Below are 19,726 nucleotides of genomic sequence, written 5' to 3'. Positions count from 1 at the left end.
TGGTGCCGAGGCAGCTTTCTTGCAAGGAATAAAGTGTGCCATCTTTGAAAACCGATCAACCACTACGAGAATCTGTGCATTGCCTTTTTGAGAACGAGGCAATGTAGTGATAAAATCCATGCTGACACTTTCCCATCTTTCTTGAGGTACGGGCAAAGGATGAAGTAACCCTTGAGGAAGTTGTCGAGAAGCCTTCATTGTTTGACAGGAATGACAAGCTTTGACAAACTTGATAACATCTTGCTGCATTTGTGGCCAAAAATATGTTGCAGATAACAATCTGTATGTCTTGTTGATACCTGGATGAGCAGCAAAAGGGACTTCATGATGTTCTTGGATCAAAATTTTCCGCAATGGTGTATTGTGTGGAACACAAATGGGATCAATGTAATACAGCAAGTCATTGACAATGGTGTAAGCTGCAAACATATTCATCTCTGCAAGAGTCGGAGTAGAGGATTTAAGAGCTTGAAATGCATCCCCAAAATCTCGATCTGTCAAATACTCATGTTTGAAACAAGCAGGTATTTCCATCTGCACACCGGAAATGGCAAAGTTGATGGCTCGAGAAAGGCGGCTTAAGGCATCTGCAACTGCATTTGCAAGGCCCGGCACGTATTGAATAATCATATGAAAATTTGCCAAGAACTCAACCCATCGTCCTTGACGAGGATTCATCACAGGTTGAGTAAAAATGTATGTCAATGACTGATGATCTGTCTGCACCACGGAATCTGCGCCAAGAAGATAGTGTTTCCAAGTGCGGTAAGCATGAACAATGGCTAAAAATTCCTTGTCATAAACTGGGTATCTCATTTGTATGGCTGAAAATTTGCGACTGTCAAAAGCAATGACACGCTCATTCTGCATAAGAACACCTCCAGAAGCACGATCTGACGCATCGGTCATGACCTGAAAAGGTTGAGTAGGATCTGCAATAGCCAAAACTGGAGTTGTCGTCAAGGCATGTTTAAGGGCTTTGAACGACTGTTCTGCTTCTTCAGTCCATTGAAGTTTATCCTGCTTGGTAAGCTCAGTCAAAGGAGCTGCAATGTCGGAGAATTTGTGGACCTTGGTATGATAGAAATTTGCAAGTCCCAAAAAGGAGCGCACATCTGAGATGGTGAGCGGTAAAGGCCAATCCACTATGACCTGTATTTTCTTGGGATTGACTGCAACGCCACTGGGAGAAATAATGTGACCAAGGTATTCCACCTGATTCTTGAAGAAATCACTTTTCTTCTTATTGATGTATAGCACATTGGTTCGCAAAACTTGGAAGACAAGCTTCAAATGTTCCTTGTGATCAGCCATCGTTCGACTGAAAACTAAAATGTCATCCAAATACACGATCACGAACTTGTCCAAGTATGGTCCGAATATTTCGTTCATCAGCGTCATGAAAGAGGCCGGGGCATTGGTTAACCCGAATGGTAATACCAGAAATTCATAGTGACCATACTTTGTGCGAAAAGCTGTCTTGTACTCATCACCAATGCGAATGCGAATTTGGTGATACCCTGATTTTAGATCAATTTTGGAGTAGATCTTTGCTCCCAGTAACTGATCAAATAACTCGTCAATGCGGGGCAAGGGAAACTTGTTTTTGATCGTCAACTTATTCAAAGCACGATAGTCAATGCAAAGACGCATAGACCCATCTTTCTTTTTTACCAACAGAACAGGAGCTCCAAATGGACTTTTGCTTGGGCGAATATGGCCTTTTATCCAACAAATCTTCTAGCTGCCGCTGTATCTCTTGAGACTCTGAGTATGAAACTCGATAAGGGGCTCGAATTGGTGGAGGTTGGCCGGGGATCAAATCAATGGGATGATCCACGAGACGCCGAGGAGGCAAAGTTGTTGGTAGCTCGTCGGGAAACAAGTCCAAATGTGGTTGAAAGAAGGGTTGCTGCAAATCGGCAATGTTTGAGGAGGATTTAACTTCTGCTTCTTCTGCACCGGGTTTAACATCTCTTAACATGATTAAGGCAGTAGCACAATCACGTTTTCGAACCAGCCGTTTGACTTGTAAAGCAGAAACCAATATAATGGGGTTGGCACTGAAAAGACCACGAAGCTCTATTTCCTGTTGCTTGTGAAAGAGCCGAATTGAGTGATCTCTGAAACTGATTATTGGATCATACTAAAATAACCAAGACTGGCCAAGGATCAAGTCGTAATGTGACAAAGGCATAACGAAAAAACCAAGCTGATCCTGGTAATCCTGTATCTGAAAATCTAGCTTTTCAATCCTTTTGTTGCACTCGAGGAAGGAACCATCAGCAAGTTCTACTTGGTAAGCTGCCTCACTAGGTTGAGTTTGAAGGCGCAATTTAGTAATCAAAGATGTGCTGACGAAATTAGTAGAACACCCACTATCCACAAGAACATTGATTGGCTGCTTGCCAACAAAGCCAAGGAGGCTGAGAACCTGATTCGAAAGATCCACTGGAGCAGTGACGTGATTCCGAGCATTCATCATTAAGGCACTTACAACCTTGGAAACTCGAACACAACGTGCTGCCTGTTTGCCTTTGTCTGGGACAGGAGGTTGGCTGTGGATAGGTTCTGAAATTGTGGTCTCCATGTGAGAATTCTGGCGAGGATTTGAAGGATTTGGCTTCTTGACAAATTGTACATAATCCTGTACGGTTGGAGTTGGAGGTTGAAGGAGTTGATGAAGAGATTTGCTGTCCAGAGGACGTATTCGGCCGAAAATCACGACGACCATTCCTTCTATGATTGGGACGATTGTTTCGTCGATTCTGATTATTTGCCGAAGAGGAGGCTCTGGAAGTGGCTGCTTGTCCAGAAGATTGGGGTCGAAAAGAAGTTTGTCCAGCAGAGTATTGTCTCGAAGAGTGAGCTCCTGAGAAAGAACATTGCGTCTGACCACCTTGTCCTTCGTAATTACGTTGTGAAGAGCTTGCAAAATTGGAAACTTGATCACGAGGAAGGAAACTTCTAAGTGGGCGCCGATTGTCACCAAGACGCTCAACATAAGCGATTGCAGCATCAAGTGTGGCATGGTTAAATTTATGGACATCATCTCGCAGGGAAGGCTCAAGTCCGTCAACAAAACTGTGGAGTTTGTCGGAAGGACTGAGAGTCTCTATCTCAAGAGTTAATTTCTGAAACTCTGAGATGTACGCAGCCAAGGAACCAATTTGGCTCAGGCGGCGGAGAGAAGACCGGGCGTGGAAATCGGCATTTGCAGGCTCAAAAGCCTTGCAAAGAACGCGCCGGAATTTGTCCCAAGTAGCGGTGATTTTTCCATCTTTGATGCGGCGACGCCACCAAAGGAATGCAGTATCCTTTAGTAGAGAGCTAGCCAAAGCAACTTGCTTGCTTTCAATGAGATCAGTATTTGAAAAGTAAACCTCCATTTTGAAAAGCCAATGGTCCAGCACGCGCTTATCGCGGCGACCGTTGTATGGCTCGGGCAACTTTGCATCTATTTTCTTTTTTTGTGCTGTGTTTATTATCTTAAAAAGATATTTCAATTCAAGATTGTCTACCTCTGGTTCCGGAGCGTCGACTTGCTCAGGAATTGACTCTGCTACCGAAGAAACTGAATGGGTAGTTGGCTGCGTCCTTGCAGAAGAAAAGGCCTACAGGACATCCAAACGTGCGGTCATCGATGCAAGACCGGTGGAGAGGGCCTCCTGGAGGACGGACATCTGTTCTCTGAGGATGGCTATCGGATCGTCTGGTGCAACACTTCTGTCTCTGACATTCTGACGGCTCAGAGGGAATATCTCGAAGAAGCTGGAGAGGTGTGGTTGCCGTAAAAGGGTGAAGCTGCTGCTGATGCTGCGTCCCACTCCTCTAAGAAATCTGGTCCAAGATCCAAATCCTCGATATCTTCCACCTCGTCGATAAGAGGTGTGTCGTCTGGCGTCAAAGGCGTTTAGTCCAGAAGCTGTAACTCGCTGTGAACCCGAACTAAAGGCTGCTGGGAAATGATGTCGTTTACTGAATCCACGCGACACTCCGTCAGAGAATAGGCCAAGTGGGGGTACCGGCTCAGTATGTGCTCGTAGTGTGGCAAATGAAGAGGCTCGCACGTAACTATGATATGCCACACCACCCAGCCCTGTGAGCGCGAGGCATGCCGATGAGTGACATAAACCAGGTAATTTTGTGGCAACACTGCTGGCTGTAATGCAGATCCAGGAGCAGGCTTGGGTGCCGGAATGAAGTCGGGAACCTGTCTTTCCTCTGGAACTGGAACTGGAGATGGGGAATCCGAAATGAGAATTACTTCCGGTTCGAATGCAGGTTCCGGTTCGGGTACAGGTTCTGGTTCGGGGGTATCTGGTATAATTATCACTTCGGGAGCCGGAGGAGGATTTTCTGGCAATATTTCTTCGGGCACCTCGTCTATGTACGAGAGAAAATTGACGGGAACGTCGAGGGCATCGTCTTCCATGACTCTGAACAAGCCCGCGTGTGCACCTGGCGATGGCCAGAATGGGTAGCGCTGAGAATTGGCAGAAGAGAGAGCGATGGATTTCCTTCACGCTGGCGCTAGTTTGTCATTGCGCTGGCTGCCGTTGGCCTCTTGTTTTTTTGTTTAATTATTCCCCCAAGGGGTGCCCAAGGGTGCCCACTTAAAATTAGGTTGGACGGCCGGCCAAAAACCCTTTTAAGTAAAAGGGTGGCCTTTTTTTAAAATCCAGCGCTGGCCTTTTAATTTAATCCCAAACGCTGTGCAGCTGCCTATTAAATCGAACGCTGCTGCCTCCTGGAAAAACAGCCAGCGCTGCCAACGTAGACTGCAGTGTGTGAGTTGCCGGGTGAAGGGGCGGCCTATATGCTCTGGCTCGCGTCACTTGCGCAAGAAGGAAGGAGTGCAACTCATACTGTCCTCGCGAAGAGTCTAGAATTGCAACCAGTACGCCGCAACACCTAGTCTGTGTGCCTTCTTCTGCTTATCTTTATGTATGTGTTTGAGAAAAGATTACCTCATGCTGACATGGGTCCTGGCCATCTTTCTTCTGCTCACAACCTTCGGGTCCCGGGAAAATTTGCTTTGATACCACTGTAAGGATTCTAGTCGCTAATCCTTAATTAAGTACTTAAACTCATGATTAAGACTTAAGAAACTGAAACTGAACTTAGAACAAGACTTAGAAGACTCTGTGTTTGATTGATTGAAAGTGTGATACAAGGGTTCCTTTTATAGGAATTGAATAGTCATCAGTGAAGAGGCATGTCTCTTTGTGAAGAGACATGACTTTAGGTGAAAAGACATCCTTTCGGCGAAGAGCTGCAACCATTGGGTGAAGAGTCGCATCCGTACGGTGAAGGGGTGTGACCAGTCGTCGAAGGAGTGTGGCTTTTGGCGAAGAGGTATGTCTTTTAGGCGAAGGGGTGTGACCATTCGAGAACAGGAGTCCTCCTGGGTTAGTCACACTTCGCATCTGCATCTGTAATGAATCAAGAAGAGTGTAACAAGTCACAATCGTGACACTAAGCTCCCTCTTAATGTCCAAATTTTCACAAAACTTGTTAAATTCAGCACTTGTGTACTCCCCCTCATTGTCTGTACGCAAGCATTTTAGCTTTCTACCTGTTTGGGTGGTCACAAATGCATGAAATCTCTTGAACGCAGCAAAGGCTTCAGCCTTAGACTTAAGCAAATAAACCCAAATTTTCCTAGAATGATCATCAACAAAGGAGACAAAATAACATGCACCACCCATAGACTTAGTAGGCATGCTACCTACATCAGAATGTACAAGATCAAGCACACAAGGTTTACGAGAGACACCAGAGTAATAAGAACGCTTTACTTGCTTGCCATATTGACATTCATTACAAAAGTCAAGCTTTGTGCCTTTAGCATCAAGCTTGTTCAAAGTACAAAGCTTAGAAAGGCCCTTTTGGCTCATATGGCCAAGCCTCTTGTGCCACAACTCCATGTGAGAGTTAATTTCAGCCAATGCAATAAACTTGCCGAACACGGCCTTTCCATGCATGCAGTAAAGTGTCCCTTTCTTTGTGCCCTTTACAATCAGCCTTGAGCCTTTGGTCATTTTCCTTGATCCTCTCTCAAACAAGATGCTGTAACCATGCATATCCATCTGACCAACAGAAAGCAGACTCTTCTTGATTCCCGGCACATATCTAACATCATGCAAGACAAGCTCATTTGTGCCATCTATGGAGAGATGCACTGTGCCAATACCCTCAATGGAACATGCATGATTGTTTCCAAGGTATACATGGCCACGCTTGCCTACATCAAAAGTAGAGAAACACTCCTTGATAGGAGTCACATGAAATGAAGCACCGGAATCAACAATCCAAGTCTGAGACAATGCATCATTGACAGTCAACAAAGCATCAGTAAGATCACTCTTGGTGATCTGCATGTCCTGTGAATGAACATTGAGAGAGGCATCATAGTCATAAGCATCATCATCTGACAAAGTGGCACACAAGATGTCCTCTACATCTGACAAACGACACTAGAAGCCACATTGGCCTGAGACAATGCATCATTGACAGTCAACAAAGCATCAATAAGATCACTCTTGGTGACCTGCATGTCCTGTGAATGAACATTGAGAGAGGCATCATAGTCATAAGCATCATCATCTGACAAAGTGGCACACAAGATGTCCTCTACATCTGACAACTCCTCAATCACGACACTAGAAGCCACATTGGCCTTCTCTTTGTCCTTTGAGCTATCTTGTGCATCTACCTTGACTTCCTTCTTCTCTTTCTTTTTGTCTCCACCATTCTTTTTCCTTTCTAACTCAGCTTTATAGTACCTGCAATCGGGTTTCTTGTGACCTTTCCTGCCACATTGATAGCAAGTCACATCACCCTTGCCTTTGCTTGCATTTCCCCTTTCTTTACTCTTACTCTTACTCCTTTGTGCATAAGCATTCTTCTTTTATATCCTGCCTCTAACCATGTTGGCAGAGCTGCCTCCCTCTCCACTTGCTTTCCTCCTGATTTCTTCATTCAAGATAGAACCCCTAACACCATCAAAGGTCAAATTGGGGTTATTGGACAACGAAACCACCAAAGTTTCCCATGACTCAGGTAAGGTCATAAGCAAGAAGATAGCTTTCAGCTTATCATCAAAAGGGGGCAAGCCAGAATCCTGTAACTGCGACAAAGTACCTGCGAACAATGACAAGTGCTTTGCCACGCTCTTGAACTCATCTAGTTGCATGCCAATAAGTTTTCGCATCAAGTGCACCTGGTTGACAGGCGTTGTATTTTCATACATTCCCTTTAACTTCTCCCACACATCAAAAGCAATAGTGAGACCTTTCACATCAATGACGGTCTCATCTGTCATGGCCATTTTAATGTATGTAATGGCTTTCCTATTCATGCTAACCCATGCTTCATCTATCATATTCTGTGGCTTCACCTGTTCAAGTGCCCCTTCGCAATCCTTAAAAAATAGGATTCCCTGAATCCTGTCTTTCCAAAGATCAAAACCCATTCCATCGAACCTCCTAATCTCGAAGAGGTTCTTCACATCCGAAGAAGATGAGGCCATAGTTGCACGAAATAAGAGGGATAATACGTTGAATTTTAGGGCAAAATGCGCAAAAATCGGAGTATAGCCTCACAGAGATGTGCACTACAGCTCCAAATGGTCACAGGAGCAATTTGGGGCAAAATAGGACGATTTGATATATATCCCATGCATGCAGGCTCTAGCAATGCCTATGGGTTTTTATTATTTCCACGAGGAACTGCTCCACTAACTTGGCCCTCCAAGGCATCCACACGTGGCTGCTCTTTGGTAGGACCGGTATGCTTTGAGAAAAGCACACGCCTGATACTCTGATACCACTGTCACAAGACGGGCACCACGTGCCAATAGAAAAGAACAGACTGAACAGACTTTTAGCACTTCAATAACAACTGAACTGAGAGAGAGAGAGATAGAGACGACACGCGACACGGAGTGGTGGAATTCCACCCCCGAAGAGTATTGGCCCCAAACCATGGCGCCCCTTTCGGTGTTTCTTTATATTGCATCATCAAAGTACAAGCTGGTACTCCAGACTCTGCACCTTCTTCAGGAAGCATGCCAGAGAATGAGCCCTAACCTCATATTTAAAGGCCCTTGGCCTGAAAAGCAATTACAGTGAAAAGCCTTCAAAGCTCAAAAGCTTCTGGTCCAAAAGCAATGCCAAAAAGCTGCCAGCGTGTTTTGCGGAATTCCGCACAACTGCCATGTCAGCAGTCAACGCAAAACGCAGAGCGTCCGTACAGTTGCCATGTCATCAGTTTTTGCATGAGTATGTGTGTGGGTCCTGTTTTATTTTACTTCCTTTATGTCACTGGGGCCCCATCAATGGGGTCCCCATAAGTTGGTAGGACTTCTTTTTTTGTTACTTGTTCTTCTTAGGGTTTAGGCCCCCCTGGCCAAGATCTGCAAGTTGTCTCCATTCTTCAAAGCTTTGACACGTCAGCAATTTGTGACAAGCTTCATACCGTATACCGTCTATCTCGGAGGAGTGCTCAACGACGGCGTTCGTTGTCTTGTAACATGCATATGTGAGCATTTGTGTTGCATTGGGATGTGCCAACCACTGAATATTCCTTTTTGAATGAGATTCTTCTGAGAAGTCAATGACCCAGGATATCAAGAGCTTCGATCCAAAACGAGACTCCTTATTGGATGAGATTCTTTTGGGAAGCCAGCGACCCAAGAAATCAAGAGCTCCAATTTGGAATGAGAAAACTGATTGTCCCTCGGATTGTTCTTTAGAATGTCCCTTGAAATGACCCTCGAAAATTTTTGAGCTAACTTGAGTTGTTTTGCAGATTTGCTGAAATTGCGGATGATTACTTTCTTTCAAGAAGGGAGGATATCACAAACTGCTGACTTGTCGAGACATTGAAGAACGGAGCCAACCTGCATATCTCGGCCAAGAAGCCCAAACCCTAAGACGACGTGGCAAAAGAAGTTCCATCCAGCAGCCTATACACACACAAAGCATAGAAGCTGATGACATGGCAACAAAAGTACGAAATCCCAAAATTTACGTTGGGTTGTTGACGTGGCAGCTGTACGGACAGTACGGAATTCTACAATTTGCGTTGACTCTGCTGACGTGGCATACTGTACGGATTTCCGAGTTTTGCATTGCATGCTGACGTGGAAGGTGTACGGATTTTCATAAAACGTGCTAGCAGCTTTTGGGTGCAACGCTTTTGGACCATACGCTTTTGAGTTTACTGCTTTTCATGTAACTGCTTTTGAGGCCAAGGGCCTTTAAATATGTGCAACTGGCTTTATCTCTGGCACTCTTTTGGGTGAGGGTGCAAAGCGCGAGTACCGGCATTGTACTGACTTCAAGTTATATAAAGAAATATCAAAAGGGGAGCCAAGGTTTGGGGCCAATAATCTCTGGGGTAAAATTCCGCCACTCCATATCGCGTGTGCTCTCTGTAACAGACTTGGACACTCCAAGTCAAGAATCAATCACGACAGCACCAAATAACCACTTCAAAACAGTTCACAGTTCACAGTTCACAATAGATTTGCACTGGCCCGGCAATTGCGTAGAGAAAAGCACCAGCCTGCCGTAAATCATGTCGGCCAAAAGCTGCCAATTCTGCTGCAAACCCGCCGCCATTTCCGGATGTCCGTATTGTTGCCACGTGGCATTTCTGCTGCCATGGAATTAGGGTTTCCAGCTGTTAGGTTTTTTGGCAAAATTTAGGGTTTGCATGTTTTAGGGTTAGGGTTTCCAAAATTAGGATTTCAACATTTTAGGGTTTTTGCACAAGCATTCATGTCATCCAAACCCTAGCAATCGGGCAGCCACGTCATCACTTTGTGACATACCAACTCTGCGTCCAGATGCTCTGCAGAGTGGGAGCCCAATCCACATATTTATACAAGGGATGCCAAAAGCAGAGCCCCGAAAAGCTTCAAATCAAAAGCCTAAAAAGAATAAAAGCAAAGGCTCTTTCCTCTCAAGCTCTCTTGAGCTTTAGAAAATAAAGCAAAAATATTCTCTCTATCTCCAATTGCGTAGAGAAAAGCACCAGCCTGCCGTAAATCACGTCGCCCAAAAGCTGCCAATTCTACCGCAAAACCCGCCACCATTTCCAACGTCCGTACTGCTGCCACGTGGCATTTTTGCCGCCAGGGAATTAGGGTTTCCAACAATTAGGGTTTTTGGAGGAATTTAGGGTTTGCAGGTTTTAGGGTTAGGGTTTCCAGGTTTTAGGTTTCAGCATTTTAGGGTTTCTGCACATGCATTCTGTCATCCAAACCCTAGCAATTGGGCAGCCACGTCATCACTTTGTGACACTCTCTCTTTCGCTTCAGTTGTTGTTGAAGTGCTAAAATTTTGTTTAGTCTGTTCTTTTCCGCTGGCACGTGGTGCTCATCTCATGTCATTCAGCCACTAGGGAGAGGCTTGTGAGCGGCAAAAGAAGCGCCCCACAAATGATTTGGACCCATGTATTGGAGTTCAAGTTATCGATGTTTGAACCTATGGGTCAAAGTTCAAGGCACATGCATCTGGCAAGGAACCAACGAGACGTATAAAAACACTGTGGATATGCACGCCAATCCATTGTTGTTGGCCAAATTATGGACAGGATGTGTTTCAAAGTTCATTGTCTACGAATGTTTGGACGTGATTTGTTCACACTTCACAAACGGGGATTCTTGGACATATTGTGGTCTAGAGTTCGTGGTAGCATAACCAAGGTGTACCCAGTTTGAGGCCTCTGCTGGGGTGTCCATGTTAGCTTCTAAATCAACTAGGTCCCTACAAATTTCCACTGAGTTGCAAAGAGTGTTAAAAGTTATAGCATCTCAAGTGAATGGCCCAATGTGATCCCAACATTTATTTTGGTTTAGGGAAATTTAAGAGGGGGGAGGGGGGGGGGGTACAGATGGGCCCCTAGGCTAGTATATATGTCACAAAGTGATGATGTGGCATGCTCAACTGGAAAGAAACTGGCCGAGAGGCCAATAAAATTGAACATTGAAGATGGACTGAGGGGTTAGGGATTGAAATCCTAACCCCTGCCAACTTATGGAGCACCGGCTGAGGGGCCTAAAACCTAAATACCAAAAGCTTAAACTCTATTTGGGGAGGGTTTCCATAAATTGTGCTGACTTGGGAGCTGTACGGATTTTGTCATAAACTGCTGACGTGTCAAGCCACTAAAGAACAGAGCCAACTGTCCGAGGGGCCTAAACCCTAGAAGCAGTAGAAGAAGCAGAAAAAGAAGCAGCAGCAGCAGAAGAAGTTTTACCAACTTATAAAGTCTTGCCAAGTCACCTATTTTTAAAGAAGAGTTCCCACCAACTTACAGGACCTTGTCTGATGCGGCCTAAGTGACCTAACGAGATTAAATCATAGTTACCAGGAACGGGGAACGCGGAACAACTACTACTACAAAATGCCATTCCCTGTTACGAGTGCACGTTTGAAACACGGAACGGGGATTTGGAACGGAACTTGGAATGGAACGCGAAACGGAGACCTAAAAACGGCCATTCCCTCTTACTATGGATTAAATAAAGCGGGACCTCCATACACACACACATCCAAAAAAAAGCATGGAGCATGATGGCGTGGCAGTTGTACAGACACCCACGTTTTGCACTAAGAGTGCCATATGGCAGACAATACGGATTTTCGCATTTTACGCTGCTAACGTGGCAGGTGTACGGATTTCCGTAATTCGCGCTGGCAGCTTTGGGCGCCAACTTTTGGGATCAAATGCTTTTAGAACTTGAAGCTCTTCATAAAAACTGCTTTTCATGGCCAAGGGCCTTTAAATATGAGCCAAGGGCTCATTCTCAAGCATGCTTTCGCATGAAGGTGCTAAGGATGGAGTACCGACAATTTACTGAGTTCAAGCAATATAAAGAAATATTGAAAGGGGCATGTCACAAACTGCTGACGTGTCAAAGCCTAAAGAATGGAGCCAACTTACAGATGCCGGCCGAGGGGCCTAAACCCTAAGAATAACAAGTAGCAGAAGAAGAAGAAGAAGTCCTACCAACTTATGGGGACCCGTCTGGGACCCTAGTGACAAAGATTAAAATAAAAGCAAAAATCACACACACTCACGCAAAGCTAATGACGTGGCAGATGTACGGAAGTTCCGGAAATTACGCTGGCTGATGACGTGGCAAGCTGTACAAATTTCCGCATTTTGCGTTGGCTGATGACATGGCAGGCTGTACAGATTTCCGTGATTTACGCTGGCAGCTTTTTGGCTTTGCTTTTGAACCAGATGCTTTTGAGTTTGAAGGCTTTTTACTGTAAACTGCTTTTGGGGCCTACGGCCTTTAAATATGAGGTTAGGGCTCATTCTCTGGCATGCTTCCTGGAGAAGGTGCAGAGCATGGAGTTCCGGCTTGTATGCAATATAAAGAAGTACCGAAAAGGGCGCCAAGGTTTGGGGCCAATACTCTCCAGGGTGGAATTCCGCCACTCCGTGTCGCTCGTCTCTCTCTCTCTCAGTTCAGTTGTTATTGAAGTGCTAAAAGTTTGTTCAGTCTGTTCTTTTCTATTGGCACGTTCTCCTTTCGGCTCTTTGATCCAAGGAGTTAGCTTCTCCTTTCAGCTCTTTTGATCAAGGAGTTAGCTTCTCCTTTCGTCCAGATCGGAACTCTTGATATTCCGGCGTAGTAAAATTAGCCATCACACCCAGATCGTACTAATCTTCCACGGGTGTCTTGATGCACTAAAATTACGTACCCAGGCAATCTCATCCAATTAGGAATATTCAAGTTAGGCACATCACAATGCAACACAAATGCTTACATATGCATGTTACAAGACACAACAAACAGCGTCGCTGAGCACTCCCCTAAGACAAACGGTCTACGGTATGAAGCTACTCAACGACTACCTCATCACTCCCCCCGCAAATAACCTAAAAAGGTCCGGGCCATGAGCTCAGAGGACTGTACAACCAAACGCTTCCCAGACCGCAGTCTGCGTCGCATGGAGGTTCAAGCATACAATCAGATGCTCCCCAGGCATCGGCCTACGTCATTCGGAGGTTTTCTAGCATACAACAAAACGCTCCCCAGGCATCAGACTGCGTCGTTCCAAGGTTCAAACAAAACCAAAACAGTATTTCTCACTTCTCCACCCAAGAGTAAAAATCACCAATTATTGAAACCAATATCAAAACCAGAGTCAAAACAGTTTAAATCGGCACCAAGACGAGTTCAAAACAAATACCATCCATTTCAACCAGATTCCAAACAAGATCACCAAACAAGATCAAACTGAACTCAAACTTTGAAAAAAGCAATCTCGACATTAGCCGAGCTCGAAAAGTCGACTGGCTTTCCAGCCTGGAACCTGCACCAAAAATTAGGGTTAGGTACATTCCATAAAGTCGTAGCCGAGCACAGCATGGCCCATCAGCTCTTGGACAGACATTGTTTCTTTGGCAGCGATGGTAGTCCCAAGATAGCAATCGCACTGGACCTCCAAGGTTATCAATTCAAGAAGAGACATCTACTGAGAGATGTCGTGAAATTTCAAGATATAATCTGCTAGGGTTTCCATGGCAAGCATTTCAGGATACCCCCCTCTACCAGAAGTTGCACTCCGAGGAAGATGTCAGAAACCATATAGCTTCGGGCAAAATAAAATTCTTGAAAGCTTGCCAAGTACTTGGAATATGCTGCTTGGTAGCTATCAACATCTGCATGGCACTACCTCTGAGAAAAACAGTGACTCGAAACAAATCTTGGATCCTTCTCTTGCAAGTGATCTTAATGGCTTATGCCCTGTAAGACATGAGCGGTGAAGACGGGAGCGCACCCGATGCGCGATGAAGTAAGGGTGGGAGTGGCTAATAGGTCCGGGTTGAAGGGCGAAGATACCTCGAATAAAATTCTATGTCTGCTCTTTTGTGGGACCGGTATGCTTTCAGAAAAGCACACGCCTGATGCTCTGATACCACTGTCACAAGACGGGGACCACGTGCCAATAGAAATGAACAGACTGAACAGACTTTTAGCACTTCAATAACAACTGAATTGAGAGGGAGACGACACAGCGACACGGAGTGGCGGAATTCCACCCCAGAGAGTATTGGCCCCAAACCTTGGCGCCCCTTCCGGTATTTCTTTATATTGCATCAACTCAATACAAGCCGGAACTCCACGCACTGCACCTTCTCCATGAAGCATGCCAGAGTGAGCCCTAACCTCATATTTAAAGGCCCTAGGCCCCAAAAGCAATTTACAGTAAAAAGCCTTCAAACTCAAAAGCATCTGGTCCAAAAGCAAAGCCAAAAAGCTGTCAGCGTAAATCACGAAAATCCATACAACCTACACGTCATCAGCCAACGCAAAACGCGAAAATCGATACAACCTGCCACGTCATCAGCCAGCGTAATTTCCGAAACTTCCCTACATCTGCCACGTCATCAGCTTTACGTGAGTGTGTGTGAGTCCTGCTTTTATTTTAATCCCTTTATGTCACTGGGGCCCCATCGAACGGGGTCCCCATAAGTTGATAGGACTTCTTCTTCTTTTGCTACTTGTTATTCTTAGGGTTTAGGCCCCTCGGCCGGCATCTGTAAGTTGGGTCCATTCTTTAGGCTTTGACACGCAGCAGTTTGTGACAGGGCGCCAGAGTTTGGGGCCAGTGCTCTCTTAGGGTGGAACTCCACCACTCCCCGCCGCATGTATCGTGCATCTATTTCAGTTCCGTTGTTATTTGAAGTGCTTAAAGTTGTTCAATCCGTTCTTCTCCGTTGGCACGTGGTGCCCGTCCCAGTTACAGATTTTCGCGTTTTGCACTCGCTAATTCCTGGCAGTTTTGTGCAAGGCTTTTGAGAATGATGCTTTTGGGATTATAAGCTTTTAGAGCAGATGCTTTTGGGGCTCTTCTTTTGGGCATCCCTTATAAATGCCCAGAGGGCCTCACTTCAGAGCATCTGGACAGAGAGTCCCCAAGAGAGTTGGACCCTTGGGAGTTGTACTTTGCGGAGAATAATAATAAAGAAATATGGAAATGGCGCCAGTCTTTTAGGCCAATAAGTCTTGGCTCGGAACTCCGCTGTGCTGTGTCGGCTCTTCTCCTCTCTCTCTCTTCAAGTTCAGTTATTTTGTTCATATGTTGCTATTGATTTCTCGCTTGGAGTGCCCAAGCTTGTAATAATATAAGCAACGCCTAGCCCCCATTGTATAATCACTAATTCATTGCCTAGTTGGTTGGTTCATCTCTCTCTCTCTCTCTCTCTCTCTCTCTCTCTCTCTCTCTCTCTCTCTCTCTCTCTCTCTCTCTCTCTCTCTCTCTCTCTCTCTCTCTCTCTCTCTCTCCATCCATTGCTCTACGCTTCCGCATTGTCAACTTTGACAATTCCTAGGGTTTTCCGGGGTCAAAATCTCTAGTTTTTGCATAATTTCCCCAATACAATTGTGCAAATTAGGCCATTTAGGTCATTTTTTATAATTATGTGGCATAATTTTGGGGGTTTTATGTGGGTTGCGCAACTGCAAAGGGCCCTTGTAAAGGGACCCCTACCCCCCTTGTACATTTCATTCCAATGTTGCTAATATTGCAAACTTTTTGGGGATCTCTCACAAGAGAGAGCTCTCTAGTTTTAGTGATGGAAAAAAAGCACCTAATGGAAGAGTAGAAGCTCATACTGATCGTGCATTTACAATGAGAAAAGACCATTATTTTAAAAATGTAGCTAAAAGGAGACCCCAATGATCCTCGTCATGGAGATTCCTCTTGAAGACATAAATAAAGTTTTTTGATAAGGAGCACACGAGTATCCCATGGTGCCAATTGTAATCAAATTCTCAATCTAAAAGTGATCTCAACGAGCAGAGATTAATTATAGTTTGCTTGATCAAATAAAATAAAGAGATACCATCAGGGGTGCCTAATTTCACCCCTCACGCGTCTCTTACAGGTATTCTTTTGCTCAACATTGCCCGGTTTCAAGTTGTAATTTGAGTTTGTGCAATTCTTTACCGCCTTTCAGCCCGTAATAGTGGTATCAGAACTTAGCGCTTCACTTGTTCTCATAAGAGGAGTGCACAATCCAATCCGTAACTATTCCAGACTTGCACCATAGCACATAACCAAATCTAGCATTTTAAAGATGACGAGATAATAAAGAGATAGAGGTGGAAGACATAGGAGACAAAACTCTATGTGACATCAAAGTGAGAGAAAGAGAGGGGGAGGCAGAAAAATTACTGCAACAAACGAACCAATTTTGCTATATCATACATGCATGATAGTAAATGTTGAGGGAAGAGACTAAGAAGAATGTTTGACTACTGAAATATTCTAAAAATCTCTCCAATGATTGAGACTTTAAAAACACTGCAAATATCAAAGTTGATCCTCTCATCGAGTCCTAACCATTGACGCGACCGTATTCTATTTTCAATCACTCTCAAAATCTAGGGTTTTGGTTGCAGATTAGGCTTTCTACAGCAAATTTTTATAAAGAGCATGTTCTCTTCCCAGATTGGTCACATTACTTACAAATACAATACCAAGATATCAAAAATCTCAATAGAACCATACATAAAAGTCCACGATCCTTCGTTAGCAAGCCAAGTATGGTCTACAATCTATACTCATTTTCCATTTTAAATAAGCCCTTCTCCTCAAAACCAACCACTTTCAACGATCACCTCAAATACTACAAATTCATAGAACAAAAAGCCTTGAGTTACGCAAAAAAGTAGTAATTTCAATATTTGAGGATTGTGATGCCTTGCTAGCGACGACGAAAAGAAAACAGCCCGCACAATGTTATATAAACAAATCTATAATGGTATAAAGAGAAATAGAACAATATTGAAGAGGAAGCCAATTGCAATAAGAAAGTACCTGTACAAGCCTTGGATTGGCCAAAACAATTTCCTCCAAGGCAGCTTCAGTCACCCTTGTGCAATCCACCAAGCTAAGGCATTGAAGCTGCCCTCTAGACCTTGATGCTAGCTCAAGAAAAACCTCATCAGTTAGGCTGTTACTCATTGGAAGCTCAATATGTAGTCGCTGCCAAAGTAAGACATCATTTTTTATCCTGTTTCTCAAGTATCTGCAAACTTGCTCCATTTTTAGAAGGTCATGAAGGTTCATGTATGCAAGTGTATACAAAAGACCCTCTGGTACAGGATCGTCCCCCTGTGTATTGACCTGTTCCACCTGGTTATCTTGATACTGCCCCAAATGACTAAGTGCCATTAAGTCTTCCTTCTGACTAGAACCAGAACTACCCTCCCTCACTCCACGCTTGACTAATACTCCCGAGATTTCTGATACTTCAGCATTTCCTCCTGACTCTCCATCACTATCTCGTCCAAAACTAAACCTACTAGCCGCAGAAGTTTGTTTTCCAAATATTGAACACAAATCTATGCCAGTACAATCATCCAAATTATCAGCAGCTTCTGAGATGTTCTCTTCAGTTATCACAGCATGGACAAACTCTCCTTTGCCCTCTAGAAGTTTTGAGTTAAGCTGCGGTGAATTCTCAAATATCCTTGTGCCCTCTTCTAATCTGCTTTTTTGACAGGAATAACCTTCTCTACTTGCTTTCGTGCAAAATCCATGTGCAAGATCACAGGCACATTCACTAGCAGCTGCACCACTTTGAGTAAAGTAATTTTTGTAGCATTCCTTTAGAAACTTTTCTAATGAAAAATCAAGATAATCCTTTTGATAACCGTTACTTTGTAAGGTGCTATTCACTACTGACTCAGGAAGATCTTTCTCTGCAACGCACAAGTCCCTAAATAATGCTGCAACTGCAGTAAAAGTTGATACAATGTCTGCCTCATGTTCATCTTTATAGGGCTCGCTTCTCGCAGGATCTATGTCGAACCAAGGTGTGGGTCTATCACTCGAAATAAACTCTTGAAATGCCATCTCCTTGGATAACCAATCTAATTCTGCATGCTCTCTTTTGCATATTTCAGGGTCTTCAATGTGTGTTGCACTAGAGTTGCATTTGATAGCAAATAAACTATCATCACATAAGAAACCGTCAAGCCATGCTTCACTGTGTCTCCCAGCATCCCACTGTACCTTTTCGCAGCTACCTTCTGCACCAGCTGCCCCCCACTCAAAGTTGCCCTCGTTCAACTTATGAATGCATGGTACCCAGGAAGTAAGCTTGGAAGCCATTCCACCAGAGCAGTTCAATCAACAAAAAACCTGGCAAGAACAGGAAAAATGGGTCAATTTGATACAACACAAAACGAGAGAGTATGAAAATGTGCACGGTATGAATAGAGTCTCTTAAAGGGTCAGAACTTTGTTGCATTTTCAACTAAGATTTTCTCAGGACCATTTTAATATTGGTTCAACACAAGCTGAGAAGCTCTTGTACGGTCCATCATAAATAATAGCTGCTCTCATAAATTGCAAATAGTCCTTTCAAGGAGCAGGCGAACCATGTACAAACCTTACTTGGAAATTTAAACGTAAACCATGGAAAATCTGCAACAAAGAAGAGTGGACTCGATCATAGTACAGACTGGTGAATTTGCAAGCAAACCTTCCAAAGAACAAACAGACATATCGGCCAAAGATAATAATTGCTGCATTTTTTCTTTGACAGAAAACAAAGTCAAAGACCAAAAAGGACCCTAGCACGAATTTACTATCCACAATGGAGCATAAGAAACCCTAAGCAGGCATGAAGAAAGAAGAGGGGCACATGGAAGCGCTATGGGTTTTAATGGCCGAAAATGTAAGCATCTGCCGATCCAATGAGATCGAGATCGCAGAGAAGACACACACGTGACAATTGACTCAAACCCTACTTAGCCAGGCACAATCAGTGATCGAAAATGAGACAAGTACCTGCAATGTCGACGAGTAGCAACGAGGAGTGGATCGTGAGCAGACAGAACGGCGCAACGACAGAAGGGAGATCCTGCACGATCGCAATTTCTCAAGACAGGGGGAGAGAAGGTGAGGTGAAAAGACCGCGTTTTTATCTTGGTCTCTTTCTCACCCGCTGTCGTTTAGATTCATCTGCCATCTGGCTTTCTTCTCCTAACATCTTGCTTGTTGAACCATGTCTTCGGAAATTCCAAAGTGAAGCGCACCTGCCACTAACTTGGAAAATTTCCAAACGTAAGCACCTGGAAGAACCCAAAGTATGCATGTTCAATGCTGGAAAAAGTGTTTTTTCAATGGCATCCCGTTTAGATTCTCTCATTGCGCGTAGGTTGGGCAGGTCCAGGTGGCGGCACTTCTCAGGTCTCTTCGACGTTAAACTTCTCTTCTTCTTCTTCTGTCGGTCTCTCGCGAAGCACACCAGGTGGCATACTCGGTGTCTCGCGAAGCATCTTTCGAGGGCAACTTGCGGTGTAACCGATCGACTTCTGTCTCTCTCTCTTGTACGGCTTGCAAGGCGACGGGTTGGAGTAGGCACTCTCTCTCTCTCTCTCTCTCTCTCTCTCTCTCTCTCTCTCTCTCTCTCTCTCTCTCTCTCTCTCTCTCTCTGCGCCCCAGCTCTCATGGGATGAGCAACCAGGGGTGCACAATAACACAAAACAGTGGAGGTGACTAAGAGATGGAGCGTCGTAGGATGAGCAGTTTTAGGTGTGCGTGTGTGTGTGTGTGTGTGTGTGTGTGGGGGGGGGGGGAAAGGATGGAACGATGGGCGCAAGATTCTCTCACGATCGTAGAGAGGGAGCAGTGGAGGCGTGAGAAGCGAGGAACAGGGGAGGCGCAAGAAGGTAGCG

The 19,726-nt window shown here is 44.6% G+C and overlaps 1 protein-coding gene across 1 annotated transcript in view; it reads right to left on the bottom strand.

The window, feature by feature from the left end:
* LOC147449841 (uncharacterized) overlaps positions 1-19,043 on the bottom strand; it is a 64,790-nt gene extending 45,747 nt beyond the window's left edge. The window contains exons 1-2 of the mRNA XM_086522201.1: positions 18,837-19,043; positions 16,857-18,185 (exon numbers count right to left, since the gene is read on the bottom strand). Of these exons, the coding sequence (XP_086378327.1) occupies positions 16,857-18,155 (1,299 nt within the window). The 5' untranslated portion in view covers positions 18,156-18,185; positions 18,837-19,043. The remainder of the gene's footprint in view (positions 1-16,856; positions 18,186-18,836) is intronic.
* Between the last annotated feature and the right edge of the window lie 683 nt (positions 19,044-19,726).

The sequence above is a fragment of the Adiantum capillus-veneris genome, chromosome 10 (assembly GCF_014529385.1).
Source record: "Adiantum capillus-veneris isolate H3 chromosome 10, ASM1452938v2, whole genome shotgun sequence".
Classification (NCBI taxonomy): Eukaryota; Viridiplantae; Streptophyta; class Polypodiopsida; order Polypodiales; family Pteridaceae; genus Adiantum; species Adiantum capillus-veneris.
Note: the sequence above shows the minus strand (reverse complement) of the source record. Positions and strands in the feature narration are given on the sequence as shown.